Genomic DNA, 17,965 nt, shown 5'->3' on the forward strand with positions numbered 1-17,965 from the left:
GTTAAGAAGAAATTTGTGGAGTGGTTAAAAAATGAGTTTTAATGATTCCAACCTGTGTGTGTGTGTGTGTGTGTGTGTGTGTGTGTGTGTGTGTGTGTGTGTGTGAACTGTACCTTTCTCTCATGCCCTTCTGCACACTTCTCACACCTAGGAACCTCTCTCCTACACACAGATGCCACATGCCTATAAGCTTGACACCTGTAACAACAAAATGTATTCAGTACAAAAGCTTGTACTTTTCACCTTTATTTAACTAGGCAAGTCAGTTAAGAACAAACTCTTATTTTCAATGACGGCCTAGGAACACTGGGTTAACTGTCTTGTTCATGGGCAGAATGACAGATGTTTACCATGTCAGCTCGGGGATTCAATCTTGCAACCTCTTGGTTACTAGTCCAACGCTCTAACCACTAGGCTACCTGCCGCCCCTTAACAACTTGATAACTGATATATCCTAACATCACTTTGTCAGAAAAAGACTCAAAACCAGAACTCAAAAGAATAGAGAATTTTTGTTTCTCCACTCGCCACCCTGTCTGTGCCGCAGGGTTGCACCAAACAAGGAGCATCACATTGGTCCTCTTCATTGGTATAGGTATAGGTGGTAATACTTTCTAACTTTCATTTATGGACATGTATAGAAATATTAAAGCATTCAAAAACATTGCACAATAATTAATAATCCTACATAAAATGAAATGTAATCATCTATAACGCATTTATAAAAGCTTACAATGATTTTTTCTTCAAATCAAATCAAATTGTTTTCGTCACATGCTTCGTAAACAGCAGGTGTGGACTGAGAGTTAAATGCTTACTTAACCACCCTTCCCAACAATGCCGAGAAAGCCATTAGAAAATGTAAATGAGTCATACAATAAAATCGTTATCATATCATTCATATTAAATTGCCAATGTCATGCTTTCTAGCATATGGAATGAGATAGATCGTCCCCTTCCTCTCCCTTCCTCTCTCTCCTCCTTTCTCCCTCCCTTCTTCCCACCCTCAATCTGAAAGGATGCAAGGAAGCGCAGAAGTCATTTTAACAACGAGATGTGCAGGAAAGCACATGTGGAGGTTTGATCATAGGAGCCAGAATTGAGGAGGTGTTGCGGAGTTCGAAGTTTCAAACACTGGCTGACAATTTTGCGTGACGACAGACTCGTGAACCATGAAGGAACTTGCGCGCGCGTGCTTTCAGTGAATTTGGATAATTATGGTTTGCCACAGATATTCATCACCAACCTGAGATATCATTGAATGCTTCTGAATCGTGTGTGTGGGATCTTTATTCACGACGTGATGGATACACATCCTTTGGCTGTGTTGAAACTTCTAATTGTTGGAATTTTGGGTGAGTATTCTATGGTATTTTATTAGCATATTATGTAGTCTAGGATAGTTTTCTAGAATATTAAAATAAACTATTTCTTAATGATTTAATAGTCTATTTTTTAACATGTTGCGTCTGTTTTAAATGGGTTCATATCATGGAATAAATGAATGAAAAATGCATTAAAATAATTCTCAGATCCTTTTGATTGAAATCTGCTGTCATTGTTCATTCTGTAGCCAATAAGACATTTTAAGGCTGATAATAAATATGAAATAAAAGGGATGTTGATCAATCACTTCATGAATTTCATATCATTTCATCATATATTTGATCAAATATAGTTAATAGCCAACCTAACACCATCTGTCTCTTGACCCTGGTGGATATGTAAATGACTGTTGGCCTATGATAAAATGCCATTAGAATTCATTAAACAATATAAGAAGCTCCACACCAGTATGCTGTTCAAAAAAAAATATTTCACGGAAAATTCCACCCCAAAATGTTATTTTGGTAATTGTTTCATTAGTCCATTGTTGATATAGTCCCAAAATGTTTTGCATGTCAGCAATCAAGTTTTCAAGACATATAACTTTCATAATGCAGAAATACAGCCGGTATGATAGATTTTGCATCAAAGGAAGTTCTGTTTTACATCATATGATGCAAAATGCATCCTACTGGCTGTATTTCTGTATTTTGAAAGTCATATATCTTTAATTTTTCTTTAACGGATGATGATGATGGATGTCGATGTAAAGGGGCTAATGCAGCCTATACGATTGTCTATAATGACAAGCAATCATTAATATCTTTCAGTTACCACAAATTAATGTTTATATTTGTAACATATGTTACAAAGATAAACTTTGTTGTCCCTGTGATGAGATTAATTCTTCTTTGGGGAGGATTTTTTTCTGGTTCTCTCATCAGGGGGAGACTTGGACAGGAACCCACCTCCATATACCCAATAGCTTATATTCAAAGCTGAGGCCCAAAGATTATGGGTCAGGGATATACTAAAGTCCCGCAAAATAGGCGATGTACAGTGGAAAATGCAAAGGCAGGTTTTGAGGTTTTACAACCCAAATGGGACCTCTTACATGCATGCATGGTATCCTCAAAAGCTGCATGTATCCAACTGTATGGGGCACAGTGAGACTATGATTTATATGTTGTAAAATGTATTAACAAAAGATTATGTCATTATATCAGTGCTGCAGCACAATTAGCATGGCTCCACTAAGGTCTGTTTACTTGAATTAGCAGATAATAATGTTTAGGCTATAAAGGGGCATCGATATTCCATAACCAAGGAAAAATCCTTAGACTTTTCAGTTCTGCAGGTTTTGGTTCCTGTATTTGCATGAGCAGTGTCTTTCGCCTTGAGTTGGCACTCAATCAATAGCACTGCTCTGTTAATGGGTCACCGCCTCCGATAATGTAATAGTGCTGATGAGCGAAACCCCCAGTTGGAAGCCAGACCTCTGGCTTGGCTTCCCACGGTCACAGCAAGAGGGCAGAGTTGGAACAGTGTTGTGGCTCAGCCAAGGATAGTGTAGAATGCTCTTTGTGTGTGTGCGTTTGTGTGTCTGTGTGTGTGTTTGTGTGTCTGTGTGTGTGTGTTTATGCATGTTTGTGTGTCTGTGTGTCTGTGTATTTGTGTGTGTATGTGTGTGTATGTGTGTGTGTGTGTGTGTGTGTGTGTGTGTGTGTGTGTGTGTGTGTGTGTGTCAGTAGTTTGAATATGTGGGCCAGGAATAAATCCAGGCTTCGTTTGCATGTCTCTGTGTGATGTGGAAGTGGGGTACGCTCACTTGGATTGTGTGGACGTCTGGAAGAGAGTACTCTGTGTGAATTGAAACTGAGGTGAACCCTCATTGCCATTTTTCATACCTCAAAATGGGTTTTAAGTACACTGTAAAAACAAATCCTGTTGTTTTTACAGTAACTTATTGGCAGCAAATTACCTGTAAATTACTGCAAAAAAGGTACAGTATGTTACCATAAATTCCAAATAAATGTTGGTTTAAAAGTACATTAATGTAAACTTTACAGTAATGTAAATCAAATCTAATGTTATTTGTCACATGCGCTGAAAATAACTTGTGTAGACTTTACTGTGAAATGCTTACTTACGAGTATGTGGAGTGTGTATATATAGACTAGTGAGTGTGCGTAGGGTCAGTGCAAGTTAAAAGTCAGTGCAGATAGTTTTGGTACCATTAATTGACTATTTACCAGTCTGGCTATTTAGCAGTGTTATGGCTTGGGGGTAGATGGCATGTACTGTTAAATCAAAGTTTATTTGGAATTTACGGTAACATACTGTACGTATTTTTACAGTAACTTACAGGTAACTGGCTGCCAGTAAGTTACAGTAAAAACAACAGGATGTTTTTTTAACAGTGTACTGAAATGGAGTGCTGTGCTGTGTAAGTTTTCTGTGCCTGATTTCAAACTCTAAATGGGGTGGCCATACCTGTGTCCTCTGTCTCACTCACTCGCACACACACGTGCACACACACACACACACACTTTCTTCTCTTTTTCTCCCTTCTTATCACTCTTATACACAGCAGGTCACAGAGCCATTTTGGCAATGGGCTGCTCTCCTGCATGGCAAGGGTCATTGGCACTAAGACAGATTTTCTAAATGAGCAGGGCTTACAAAAATGGTGACTTTCCATTAATTAACTCTTGCGCTGTGACTTACTAAGGCTGACACAGATTCCGCCTAGTCTTGGACTAAGAAGACATTTCGGATGAGAGAACCACTATTGAACTTGTTTTTTAAAGTCTAGGTCTAGGCTTAATATGTGTCTGGAAATGAATGTGTTATAGATAAGATTCAGTGGTGTAAAGTACTTAAGTACAAATAATTTAAAGTACTACATTTTCTTTTTTTTACTATTAATATTTTTGACAACTTTTACTTCACTACATTCCTAAGTAAAATAATGTTATTTTTACTCCATACATTTTCCCTGGCACCCAAAAGTACTTGTTACATTTTGAATGCTTAGCAGGACAGGAAAATGGTCGCTATCACTCACCTATCAAGAGAACATATCTGGTCATCCCTACTGCCTCTGATCTGGCGTACTCGCTAAACACACGTCTGAGTGTTGGCTATCCGTATAAAAAAAGTCTTAAAAATGCTGCCGTCTGGTTTGCTTAATGTAAGACATTTGAAATGATTTATACTTTTACTTTTACAGTTGTACGGGGAGACAGATATCGATGCTGGTTCTCATGGAAACCATAGCCTTGCCAGCTCAACTGTTTGAAATCTCCCGAAACGACTTTCTTTTGACTTCCGGATCCCTTGTACGTCAATGCTGGATTCAAAGCGTTGTCATTGTATTGTGTCGCCATGCAACTGCTAGAATGCCAATGGTATTTTATTTTTTTCTTATTATTTAATTAAGTTCATGTGCTAATAGAATGCCTTGCAATACCAGTGTTGTTTAAAAATATATATCTGCCAGACATATTATGTGTGGTATTTGGAGAGAACTGAAGGCAGAAGGAGGCTGGAGGATATTCTTTCATTTTTCATGAATGGAATAGTTGACTTGAAGCAGTGACTTTCAACTAAATGCCTCAGTGACTTTCCCCCACTCTATTTTCTGTTTGGTTTTCTCTCCCTCATATTGGAATGAGTTTAAATTTCAAGGGCTTTTATTGAGTGGCTCTGAGGCCTCCGCTCCAGCCAATTCACCACCTTGTAATTTTAAGAATTTTTATCTGTAACCAACAGTCTGCATTGGTAATATTGACTGATCATGGTGATGTTGTCACACACCCAGTTAACAAAAGGAAAGCGTTCCCATTTGGTTGTGAGATGACATTATCTAATCCTGTCTGAATATTATTGGACTGGTGTCAGGTATGATGTTCCAGAAACATCCTCAGCACGTTCAAGCAACATCTCCATGGCTTTTTGAGAATAATTGTCGCTGCAATGTTTTTTCAAATGGGACATTCTCAGAACAATTCCATCCTAGACAATTAGATGTTAGAGGAAAATGATCATTATGTGAACCCAAACATGTTTTTAAACTAAAATAGAGAAAATACACCTCAGATATTTGGTCAGGTATCTGTGTTTACATGTGTCCCATTGTCTACACCTCCTACAATAACTTTCCTCTCCAAACAGGAATGGGTTAATGCTATAGCCTCTTTGGAATGTCCCTCCTTGCTTGGAGTGACCATCCCTCACATGATTTTAATTCAGGCTTTCTCTTTCCCCCGGCTATGCAGTGTTTATTTCGGTCCCTTTTCAACATGGCCATTCATGACAACCCCTTCCTGCTTTTGTTTGCGAAGTCCAGAGAGCCTCTCTCTGTCTTCAACATCCGTGTCAATCCTCAGTCGCCTTTTCCGCTCCACTTTCTCATCCAATCCCCCTGGCCCGGTATCACAATCCCACTTTGAACCTTACCCTATGACTTTGGATTGAGGTTGTGGTTGCCAATCCACAACATCCACGTAATCTTGAGCCTTTGTCCCCTGGTCCACTTAGTGGTTCATTCCCTCAGTCAAAGCAGAAGTCGTGCACAAGGTACAGATGTAGGGTCCTAATTTGAACCAGTTTGCTACAGCAGGAATATAATCTTGCAGCAACAGTAAATGGTCATTATTATTTGGATTATAATTAACTGACAAGGGTTGATACTAGAAAAATCTAGTCAAAGTGGAAATGACAAACTTCATAAGCCTTTATAAACCTCATACATTACAAGTTTTACATTTGCAATGCAGGAACGTTTTCCTGCAACAGGGTGATCAATTTATGATCCTAAATCTGTAGTCTAATACTTCAGAACCTCTTGGGGCTAAATGGAAGACATGTATTAGCAGTTAGCAATTAAGAATAATTTCATAATATGTACTTTTGTTCATTATTTAGGCGAATGACTGGGGCATTTTAGGGCATTTTGTGGTGTTGAGTCATTAGATGTTATCACGTCTGCCCAGTTTAATTTGAAGTAAAGTTGATTGAGTTGACTTAAAAGATCACGCCCACCATGCTCAGAGGTACATTTTCTATTTCGATTTATGCCTGTCTTCCACCAAGGTGTAGTGGCCTGATTGAAATGTGAATTATGTTGTCCAAGGGATTTGATATGTGTGATAAAAATAATCAAAGGGCTTTGATCAAAGCATTCATGATGAAGCCTGTTTAATGTGTATAAGTCATCTAAGAAGATCTTAGAAGACGATCATAACATCGATGTTGGTCATTAATGTTGGAAATGTATGTTTTACTGGTCCTCTTGAATTAGTTATCTACTCTTTTTGCAGCAATAGGTTTTGAACCTATGTAATTAGCGGACAAAACTGGCTGCAATGATGTCTTAAGACTTCATGGTCAGGTTGTATACAGGTTTTAAAAGGACAACCAAAGTAGGACTTATTTCCTATGACATCTTGATGTCGTTATGAAAAATACATCTTTGCCTTGTCTTAGTTTGTTGTAAATCTAGTTATGTGGCAAATAACCAGCACAATTTTAAAATCACAGCAGAGGTAATTTCAACGTTCTCTTGCAAAGCTGAAATGACGGAATCCAGCCCTGCAATTCTCCCAAGTACAAATCAATAAATAAGACAGGTCTGGGAACATTGCTACACTACTCTGGTAGTGTATCATTCTTTTATACCATTACTGCTCTCAACACAAAAGTGTGACAATGAAAAATGTGCATTTAAAGTATGTGACTTTAGACACTATGTGACTTTCGGCATGGAACAGGATTTAAGTCAATTGACTGCCTCTATTGGGCTGTATGGGAGCATAATTCTAACTTGTGAGTAAATTATGCATAAAAAATGTCTGCTTATTGTAATTGATTTGTTTTTCAACAAATCCCCCCCAATTTTCATCTAATGATTGAGAATGAATTGCAAGAGATATCAATCCTAGTCCACATAGAGAGATTCTCTATCTATCCCAACATGGCCAGCACTAAATGACAGCCTTTCTATCCTTTAGAGCACAACCTTAGCAGGAAGAGGTGTGTACTTCAATGAGTGACAGACAAGCTTCAAATAGATTGTAGAATGACATTGGGGAACCTTGGCCAGTCGAAGTTAGTATCACAACTACATCCTCCCATTGTTGCTGTGACACAGGGTGCATGCTAGTTTCTGCGCCTGTGGTGAGAGTCTATTTATTAAAATCACAGTTAATGACAGCAATTTGGACAATAGCAAATTTGAGAGCAGACTGTTTCAATTACCTGCACTAATGGCTTCTATATTTTGATGAAGTCTTCAAGGACCGAAATGTCAATATTATCAACCAAAATGAATCGATAAACGTCCCGGTTTGTTAAACAAGTGACAGTGGTACCTTTATCCTCGCCATTTTTGCTCTATATTTTTTTATTATGTTTTATTTTTTTTTATTACAAAAAACACAAGGAAGGGGTAACATTAAAGTATTAGAACATGCATTCTAAAACAGACCAGTTCTACAAAGTATGGGAACCTTATCTAAATTACCTAGAACCTGAGGTATCAGCTATTATGCTGCAAGGATTCTCTTAGAATGGCGGGGATCTACTGTATGTATTTCAGAACTACACTGTACGTTCCATGTGTGGAACCTAACTTCTTGGTTTAAACTGAGCTTTTTTGTTTAATTTCTGTTTGTAAATTTGTTTAAAATGTATGTATTGAGAGATGCAATGATGGTCATGGGGTGAGAGAAGCACCGAGCGGGAAGAGGAAAATGGTGTACGTATGTATGTATGTATGTATATGTATGTATGTATATGTATGTATATATGTATATGTATATGCATGTGTGTATATATATACAGTGGGGCAAAAAAGTATTTAGTCAGTCACCAATTGTGCAAGTTCTCCCACTTAAAAAGATGAGAGAGGCCTGTAATTTTCCTCATAGGTACACTTCAATTATGACAGACAAAATGAGAAAAATAATTCCAGAAAATCACATTGTAGGATTTTTTATGAATTTATTTGCAAATTATGGTGGAAAATAAGTAAGCGGAGGGTGAAGTACCCCCTTCGCTCGCGGATACGTCATCTTCAGTGGCGGCTCTGGTGCGGGGATCATTGCCGGAAGTTCCGGACCGTGGATCGTTGCCGGAGGAACCGGACCGTGGATCGTCGCCGGATGCTTCGGACCATAGATCGTCGCAGGAGGCTCCGGCCTGCGGACCGTCGCAGGAGGCTCCGGCCTGCGGACCGTCGCAGGAGGCTCCGGCCTGCGGACCGTCCCTGGAGGCTCCGGACTGCGGACCGTCGCAGGAGGCTCCGGACTGCATACCGTCGCTGGAGGCTCCGGACTGCGGACCGTCGCAGGAGGCTCCGGACTGCATACCGTCGCTGGAGGCTCCGGACTGCATACCGTCGCTGGAGGCTCCGGACTGCAGACCGTCGCTGGAGGCTCCGGACTGCAGACCGTCGCTGGAGGCTTCGGACTGCAGACCGTCGCCGGAAGCTCTGGACTGGGAACGTCTGCTCCCATGGAAGGCGATCCTTTCCGGCCAGGAACTCCTCCCACGTCCAGGATCCCTTACTGTCCTCCCATGTCCAGGATGTCTGCTCCTCCTGGCCACACTGCTTGATCCGTTTGTGGTGGGATCTTCTGTCACGATCATTATAAGGAGTGGACCAAGATGCAACGTGGTATGTTTCCATCCTTCTATTTGGAAGAGAAACTCAAAGAACAAAAACAAATAAAGTGAAAAAACGAAACGTGAAGCTCAAAGTAGTGCTCACAGGCAACTATACCTAGACAAGATCCCACAAAGCACAATGGGGAAATGGTGCATAAATATGATCCTCAATCAGAGACAACAATAAACAGCTGCCTCTGATTGGGAACCATACCAGGCCAACATACATATATATACATACATACATACATACATACATACATACATACATACATACATACATACATACATGCATGCATGCAAGCAAGCAAGCCCTGGGGTTTTTCCAGACTGAAAGAATTTAATAGCCTCAAAAAGTTATTCCTCTGTAATTTGGCCTTCACCCTGATCTTTCTGTACATTTGTTAATTTTCCATTTGTTATATTATTTGGAAAGAATTCCTTACCATAGTCTTCATTCAGTGGGAGAGGATGAGATGGAAAAGAGAATATCTGCCTAAAATAATTAGCTTACACTTTTAAAATATAATTTGGAGAATCATAGATGACTCCGTCTTCAGTAACGAGTTTCTGCAATTTCTTTTTGTTAGCGTTCCTGTATTGGAGATTCAGGAAGAATTTTGTGCATTTTTCTCCATATTCCATCCAGTTTGCTTTATTTTGGTAATAGATATACATTAGATCATTCTTGAATAAGTTCCTCAAGTTCTTTTTGTTAGCGTTCCTGTATTGGAGATTCAGGAATAATTTTGTGCATTTTTCTCCATATTCCATCCAGTTTGATTTATTTTTGTAATAGATTACATTAGATCGTTCTTGAATAAGTTCCTCAAGTTCTTTTTTTTTCCTCTAGCTTATTTTGTATCTCTATTGTTGTTATTGTTTTGTTTTATTTCTATCTACCTGTACTATGAGTTCATGGATTTCCCTTGTTAGTCTTGTTTCTTTAGCCAGAAATGGCTTTTTTTGAAATTATTGATGAATATTGAATTGAATGACCCCTGAAGGTACATTTAAAGGTATCCCAAACAATAAGAGGATTTGCTGAACCTATACTGGAAAAATTCAGATATAAATTATTTTGTCTTCGTTAAAAATAAGTTGTCCTCCAGTAAACTTTGATTAAATTTCCAATATCCCCGTCCAGGTGGAAAATCTGTAAGAGTTATGTGTCAGGCATAGGTGTATAGGTGGCAGGGAAGTCAGGCGCAGGAGAGTCAAACAGAGTGTAAAATGGAGTCTTTTACGTAACATGCTCCTTAACATGCTCCACGTAACATGCTCCATAACACTAACAGGTACATACATAAACAAACATGGGTACGAAGGACCAGAGGGTTAAATACACAACAGGTAATGAATGGGATTGAAAACAGTGTGTGAGAAGACAAGACAAAACCAATGGAAAATGAAAAATGGATCAATGATGGCTAGAAGACCGGTGACGTCGAACGCCGAGTACCGCCCGAACAAGGAGAGGCAACGACTTCGGCAGAAGTCGTGACAGTACCCCCCACCTGACGCGCGGCTCCAGCTGCACGTCGACACTGGCCTCGGGGACGACCCGGAGGGCGACGTGCAGGGCGATCCGGATGGAGACGGTGGAATTCTAATAACATGGAAGGATCTAACACGTCCTCCACCGGAACCCAGCATCTCTCCTCCGGCCCGTACCCCTCCCAGTCCACGAGGTACTGAAGGCCCCTCGCCCGACATCTCGAATCCAAAATGGATCGAACAGAGTACGCCGGAACCCCCTCGATGTCTAGAGGAGGCGGAGGAACATCACGCACTTCAGCCTCCTGGAGCGGGCCAGCCACCACCGGCCTGAGGAGAGACACATGGAACGAGGGGTTAATACGGTAATTAGTGGGCAGTTGTAACCTATAACATACCTCGTTCACTCTCCTCAGGACTTTAAACGGCCCCACAAACCGCGGACCCAGCTTCCGGCAGAGCAGGGGAAGGGGCAGGTTTCGGGTTGAGAGCCAGACCCTGTCCCCTGGTGCGAACACTGGGGCCTCACTACGGCGACGGTCTGCGCCAATTTTCTGGCGCGTTATGGCACACTGAAGGTGGATGTGGGCTGCCTCCCAGGTTTCCTCAGCGTGCCGAAACCAATTGTCCACCGCAGGGGACTCGGTCTGGCTCTGATGCCAAGGAGCCAGAACCGGCTGATACCCTAATACACATTGAAAGGGAGTAAGGTTAGTGGAGGAGTGACGTAGCGAGTTCTGAGCCATCTCTGCCCAGGGCACGAACTTCGCCCACTCCCCCGGCCGATCCTGGCAATAAGACCACAGAAACCTACCCACATCCTGGTTAACTCTCTCCACCTGCCCATTACTCTCGGGGTGAAAACCTGAGGTAAGACTAACCGAGATCCTCAGACGCTCCATGAACGCCTTCCAGACCCTTGATGTGAACCAGGGACCCCGATCAGACACTATATCCTCAGGCACCCCATAGTGCCGGAAAACATGTGTAAACAGGGCCTCTGCAGTTTGTAAGGCCGTAGGGAGACCGGGCAAAGGGAGGAGACGACAGGACTTTGAAAACCGATCCACAACGACCAGGATCGTGGTGTACCCTGTGAAGGTGGAAGGTCAGTCAAAACATCCATCGACAGGTGCGACCACGGCCATTGAGGAACGGGTAGAGGTTGTAGCTTACCTCTGGGCAGGTGTCTAGGAGCCTTGCATTGGGCGCACACCGAGCAGGAAGAAACATAAATCCTCACGTCCTTAGCTAAAGTGGGCCACCAGTACCTCTCTTCAAGACAGCGCATCGTCCGACCTATCCCAGGATGACCAGAGGAGGGTGACGTGTGAGCCCAATAGATAAATCGGTCGCGGACAGCAGACGGAACGTACAGAAACCACCTGGACACTCAGGGGGAGAGGGCTCTGCACGTGACGCCCGCTCAATGTCCGCGTCCAGCTCCCACACTACAGGCGCCACCAGACACGAAGCTGGGAGTATGGGAGTGGGATCCATGGATCGCTCCTCTGTGTCATACAGCCGAGACAATGCGTCTGCCTTAACGTTCTGGGAGCCTGGTCTGTAAGAAAGAGTAAACACAAAACGAGTGAAAAACATGGCCCACCTTGCCTGGTGAGGATTCAATCTCTTCGCCTGCCGGATGTACTCCAGATTGCGGTGGTCAGTCCAGATGAGAAAAGGGTGTTTAGCCCCCTCAAGCCAATGCCTCCACACCTTCAAAAGCTTCAACGACAGCTGACAGCTCTCGGTTCCCCACATCATAGTTTCGCTCCGCCAGGCTGAGCTTCTTCGAAAAGAAAGCACAGGGGCGAAGCTTCAGTGGCTTACCCGAACGCTGAGAGAGCACTGCTCCTATCCCAGCTTCGGATGCGTCCACCTCCACTATGAATGGCAAAGAGGGATCCGGATGAGCCAGCACAGGCACCGAGGTAAACAGAGTCTTCAGGTGCTCAAAAGCCCTGTTCGCCTCAGCTGACCACTGCAAGCGCACCGGGCCCCCCTTTAGCAGTGAGGTAATGGGAGCTGCCACCTGACCAAAACCCCGGATAAACCTCCGATAGTAATTGGAAAACTCCAAAAAACGCTGCAACTCCTTTACCGTGGTTGGAGTCGGCCAATTACGCACGGCTGTAATGCGGTCGCTCTCCATCTCCACTCCTGAAGTGGAAATCCGATGCCCTAGGAAGGAGATGGATTGTTGGAAGAACAAGCATTTCTCAGCCTTGACATACAGATCATGCTCCAACAGGCGACCAAGCACCCTGCGCACCAGGGACACATGCTCGGCGCGTGTAGCAGAGTATATCAGAATATCATCGATATACACTACTACACCCTGCCCGTGCAGGTCCCTGAAGATCTCATCTACAAATGATTGGAAAACTGATGGAGCATTCATCAACCCATATGGCATGACAAGGTACTCATAATGACCTGAGGTGGTGCTAAATGGCGTCTTCCACTCATCACCCTTCCGAATACGCACCAGATTGTACGCATTCCTGAGATCCAATTTTGTAAAAAAAACGTGCCCCGTGCATTAACTCAATAACTGTATTGATCAGAAGTAGTGGGTAACTATATTTCACTGTGATTTTATTAAGACCTCGATAATCAATGCACGGGCGTAAACCGCCATCCTTTTTTTTTCACAAAAAAGAAACTCAAAGAGACGGGTGAAATGGATGGCTGAATGAACCCCTGATGCAGGGATTCAGAGACATATGTCTCCATAGCCTCCGTCTCCGTTTGCGACAGGGGATACACGTGACTCTTGGGATATGCAGCGTCTACCAGGAGATCTATCGCACAATCCCCCCGTCGATGGGGTGGTAATTGAGTCGCCTTCTTTTTACAGAAGGCGAGAGCCAAATCGGCATATTCGGGGGGGAATGCACACGGTGGAGACCTGGTCTGGACTTTCCACCGTAGTAGCACCAACAGAAACCCCTAAACACCTACCTGAGCATTCTCGCGACCACCCTGTGAGAGCCCTCTGTGGCCAAGAAACAGTGGGGTTATGGCAAACTAACCAGGGTAGGCCTAGCACCACAGAATACGCAGGAGAATCAATAAGGAAAAGACTAATCTTCTCCTTGTGACCCTCCTGCGTTATCATACACAAAGTTGCGGTTACCTCCCTGATAAACCCTGACCCTAATGGTCGACTATCTAAGGCATGAATAGGGAAAGGCATATCCACAGGAACAATAGGGATCCCTAAACTATGAGCTAGACTTTTATTAATGAAATTCCCAGCCGCACCTGAATCTACTGGCGCCTTATACTGGGAATGCAGTGAAAAATCAGGAAAAGAGACAGAGACAAACATAGTGCAGCAGAGGGATCTGGATGAGAATGGTGCCTACTCACCTGGGGTGAAGCCAGAATGCCCTGCCTGCCTTCTCTATCCCCAGAGGAACCAGCCCGGCACCGACCAGCAGTGTGCTCTCGTCGACCATGAATGGTGCTCGAGCGGGAACCCCCTCCGGTCTCCCTGCGCACCATCCCTCCCAATTCCATAGGGTCGGGAGAGAGGGTGCGGGAGGATGGAACAACCAGACCCCGATCTAGACGACCACGAGTAGCCAGCATGTTGTCCAGCTTGATGGACATGTCCACCAGCTGGTCGAAGGTGAGGGTGGTGTCTCTACAGGCCAGCTCCCGACGGACGTCCTCGCGTAGACTCCAACGGTAATGGTCGATCAGGGCCCTGTCCCTCCATCCAGCGCCGGCAGCCGCTCCAAAGCAAACTCCTGTGCACTCCTCGTCTCCTGCCTCAGACGATAGAGGAGCTCACCCGCTGCTTTGCCTTCAGGTGGATGATCAAATACTATCCGGAATTGGCGGGTGAACTCCTCAAAATGGTCCAACGCCGCATCCTCCCTTCTACACACAGCGCTGGCCCATTCCAGGGCTTTCCCGGTGAGGCATGAGACGAGGGCGTAACTCTTCTCATGGTCAGATGGTACTGGGGAGGCCGTGGCTAGATACAAGTTCAGCTTAAGGAGGAAATCCTGGCAGCCGGCAGTATCTCCGTTGTATCCCGTGGGTAGGGATAAATGGATCTTCGATTCCGGAGAGGAAAAAACATTCACGGGAGATTCCGGTTGTGGTGGTGGTGGCGCTGGAGAAACTCCCTGTCTCTCCCAGCAATCCATTTTCTGGACAATGCGATCCATGACGGAGCTTATACAGTGAAGCTCCTCGCTTGTTCCTGAACGCGTTCCTCCAGCTCCATGGGCATAGTGTCCTCTCCTGCTGACTTCATATTATTGGTCAGAGATTCTGTCAGGCATAGGTGTATAGGTGGCAGGGAAGTCAGGCGCAGGAGAGTCAAACAGAGTGTAAAATGGAGTCTTTTAATAAAGTCCACGTAACATGCTCCATAACACTAAAAGGTACATACATAAACAAACATGGGTACGAAGGACCCGACTCGCACCTATACAACATAAAACTACACTGACAATAAAACAATCTCTGACAAAGACATGAGGGGAAACAGAGAGTTAAATACACAACAGGTAATGAATGGGATTGAAAACAGGTGTGTGGGAAGACAAGACAAACCCAATGGAAAATGAAAAATGGATCAATGATGGCTAGAAGACCGGTGACGTCGAACGCCGAGCACTGCCCGAACAAGGAGAGGCAATGACTTCGGCAGAAGTCGTGACATTATGTGAATACCAATTAGATGATGATCCGATTGCATTCTGTCTCCTATTAAAACTTTTTAAATCTTTGATGCAAGAGAGAAAGAGACAAGAAAGTAGTCAAGACGACTTGCTTGATTAAGTCTCCTCCATGTATATCTCACTAGGTTGGGGTTTTTTAGTCTCCAAATATCCCCTATTTCTAATGTGTCCATAATATTTGTGATTTCCTTAAGGGCACGGTGATGATAGTTTGTAGAGTGATTATCTTTACGGTCCATTGAGGTACTTAACACTGTGTTATAGTCTCCTACCATAATGATTAGATCATTTGTTGCTTGTAAGTTCAATAAATTGGTATAAATGTTTTTGAAGAAGTGTGGATCATCCTAATATTTGAGTTATGTGTGGGTACAGTATTTGGTGTCGTGTCTTTGGCATCATTAAAACTGAAGACTTATTTATCAAATAATTCTCTGTAATTATTATTACGAGATTAAGCTGGTTAATCACGTAACTGTAATTCACTAGGAAGTCGGAGCACCAAGGAAAATATTCAGATAAAAAGTTATAATTTTTCTAATATAACTTTCAGATATTTTAATATCGCAGTCTCCAAAGAGGGCAACGTCATGACATTGGCTTAGTAAGACTGCAAAGTTGGCCACATAACAGATGTAAAATGTATTGCAGTAGCTATAGTACAGTACTAAAACATTTAATCTGGATTGTAATTACAATCCTAATTGTAATTCATTTGTTTTTCAACAAATCTCCCCTAATATCCTTCTACTGATTGAGAATGAATTACAAGAGATATCAACCCTAGTCCACATAGAGAGTTTCTCTATCTATCCCAACATGGCCAGCACTAAATGACAGCCTTTTTATCCTTTAGAGCACAACCTTAGCAGGAAGAGGTGTGTACTTTAATGAGTGACAGACAAGCTTCAAATAGATTGTAGAATGACATTGGGGAACCTTGGCCAGTCAAAGTTAGTATCACAACTACATCCTCCCATTGTTGCTGTGACACAGGGTGCATGCTAGTTTCTGCGCCTGTGGTGAGAGTCAATTTATTAAAATCACAGTTAATGACAGCAATTTGGACAATAGCAAATTTGAGAGCAGACTGTTTCAGTTACCTGCACTAATGGCTTCTATATTTTTTATGAAGTCTTCAAGGACCGAAATGTCAATATTATTAACCAAAATGAATCGATAAACCTCCTAGTTTGTTAAACAAGTGACAGTGGTACCTTTATCCTCGCCATTTTTACTCTGTATTTTTTGCACCCGAACAACCTGTACTCAAATATGATCTCATTTGAAACAAACACTCCCTTTTGCAATTGACTTCAATGAGCTCATTCTATGACATTCATTTATTCATTGAGGAATTGCAAATTACCTCAGACCATAAGAGTGGTTTGAATGTAACGTAAGATGCAATGCAATGTATGATAGGAACCATGTACTTGATTAGAACTGCATCATGGACTTGACAAGTCCAACACCCCCGTCCCCTCCTCTCAATCTGTCTCTCTCTCTCACTATATGACACCACCCCATGCATCCCAGCAGATCATTTGCCTTCATTGATATTTTCGTCTCCGCTGAACTGTTTCAAGTTAGCAGCCGCAAAGCTCGAGCAACTTCAAAGGATCACCTCAACTTGAAATTAATAGAAACGCCATAGGTCAACATTAGCATTGACGATATTTAGCATCAACAGAAGCATACAGTGAGTTGAGATCGAGCCGAAGAGCCTTGCTCTCTGCAAAGAGACAGCCATAATGCCAAGGGAACAGGGAGCTGTAGCGTTGTCCTTTTTTGACAGCTGAGGCTATACTTGAGAGACTGAGTAAGTCTCCTCGCTCCATTTGTGAAGTGGACTCCAGTGCCCGGCGAAGCATGACGTCTTGACACCTGCAGATAGATGACCTTAAACTGCTATCGAACAGAGTACAGACTGGTTATTTTCTGATTACATTCGGTGTCTGGCCCTGTGTTAACCTCTAGCAGCCTCAAGGAAATTACTGGGAGATTAGTATCACATCTGAGAAATTAGCACTTTTAATTAAGCCTGGATATGGTCTCCGATAAATTTCTCGCATTAAGAGTTCCTGGCTAATTACAAGGAATCTATCAAGAAGGATATAGAGCAGGGGTGTCAAACATATTGCCCGTGGATAGTTTGAGTAAAAACAAAAATCTTTATGAAATAATAATCTTAAAAAATGAGCTCGATATACTTTAAAATGACTAAAACCAAATGGAAACTGTGTAGAAATGAGAATGGACCTACATTCTTCACTGTGTCCGGCTTGCTAATATTCACAGTAATGAAAGCTATACAGTGGATACAGGACTATGTCTTGCCAATTTTGATGGTAAGGAAACATAAAAAGGTTCAATGCGGCCCTCTGACCTCATTGAAGACCAAATGCGGCCCTCGGGGCAAAATTAGTTTGACACTACTGATGTAGTGGGACATATCATACTGACAATATGTTACACCCCTGGAACAGGAAAGGACCAGCCATGCCGAAACAGGTAAGGGCCTTCCCTAAACTGTTGCCACAAAGTTGGAAGCACAAAATTGTCTAGAATGTCATTGTATGCTGTAGCATTAAGATTTCCCTTCACTGGAACAACGGGGTCTAGTCTGAACCATGGAAAACAACCCCAGACCATTATTCCTCCTCCACCAAACTGTACAGTTGGCACTATGCATTGGGGCAGGTAGCGTTCTCCTGGCATCCGCCAAACCCAGATTTGTCGACTGGACTGCCAGATGGTGAAGC

The 17,965-nt window shown here is 42.9% G+C and overlaps 1 protein-coding gene across 1 annotated transcript in view; it reads left to right on the plus strand.

Moving 5' to 3' along the window:
• Positions 1 to 1,026: 1,026 nt before the first annotated feature.
• Positions 1,027 to 17,965, plus strand: part of LOC135517267 (receptor activity-modifying protein 3-like) — a 40,581-nt gene continuing 23,642 nt past the window's right edge. The window contains exon 1 of the mRNA XM_064941410.1: positions 1,027 to 1,355. Within this exon, the coding sequence (XP_064797482.1) occupies positions 1,262 to 1,355 (94 nt within the window). The 5' untranslated portion in view covers positions 1,027 to 1,261. The remainder of the gene's footprint in view (positions 1,356 to 17,965) is intronic.

This window comes from Oncorhynchus masou, chromosome 28 (genome assembly GCF_036934945.1).
Source record: "Oncorhynchus masou masou isolate Uvic2021 chromosome 28, UVic_Omas_1.1, whole genome shotgun sequence".
Classification (NCBI taxonomy): domain Eukaryota; kingdom Metazoa; phylum Chordata; class Actinopteri; order Salmoniformes; family Salmonidae; genus Oncorhynchus; species Oncorhynchus masou.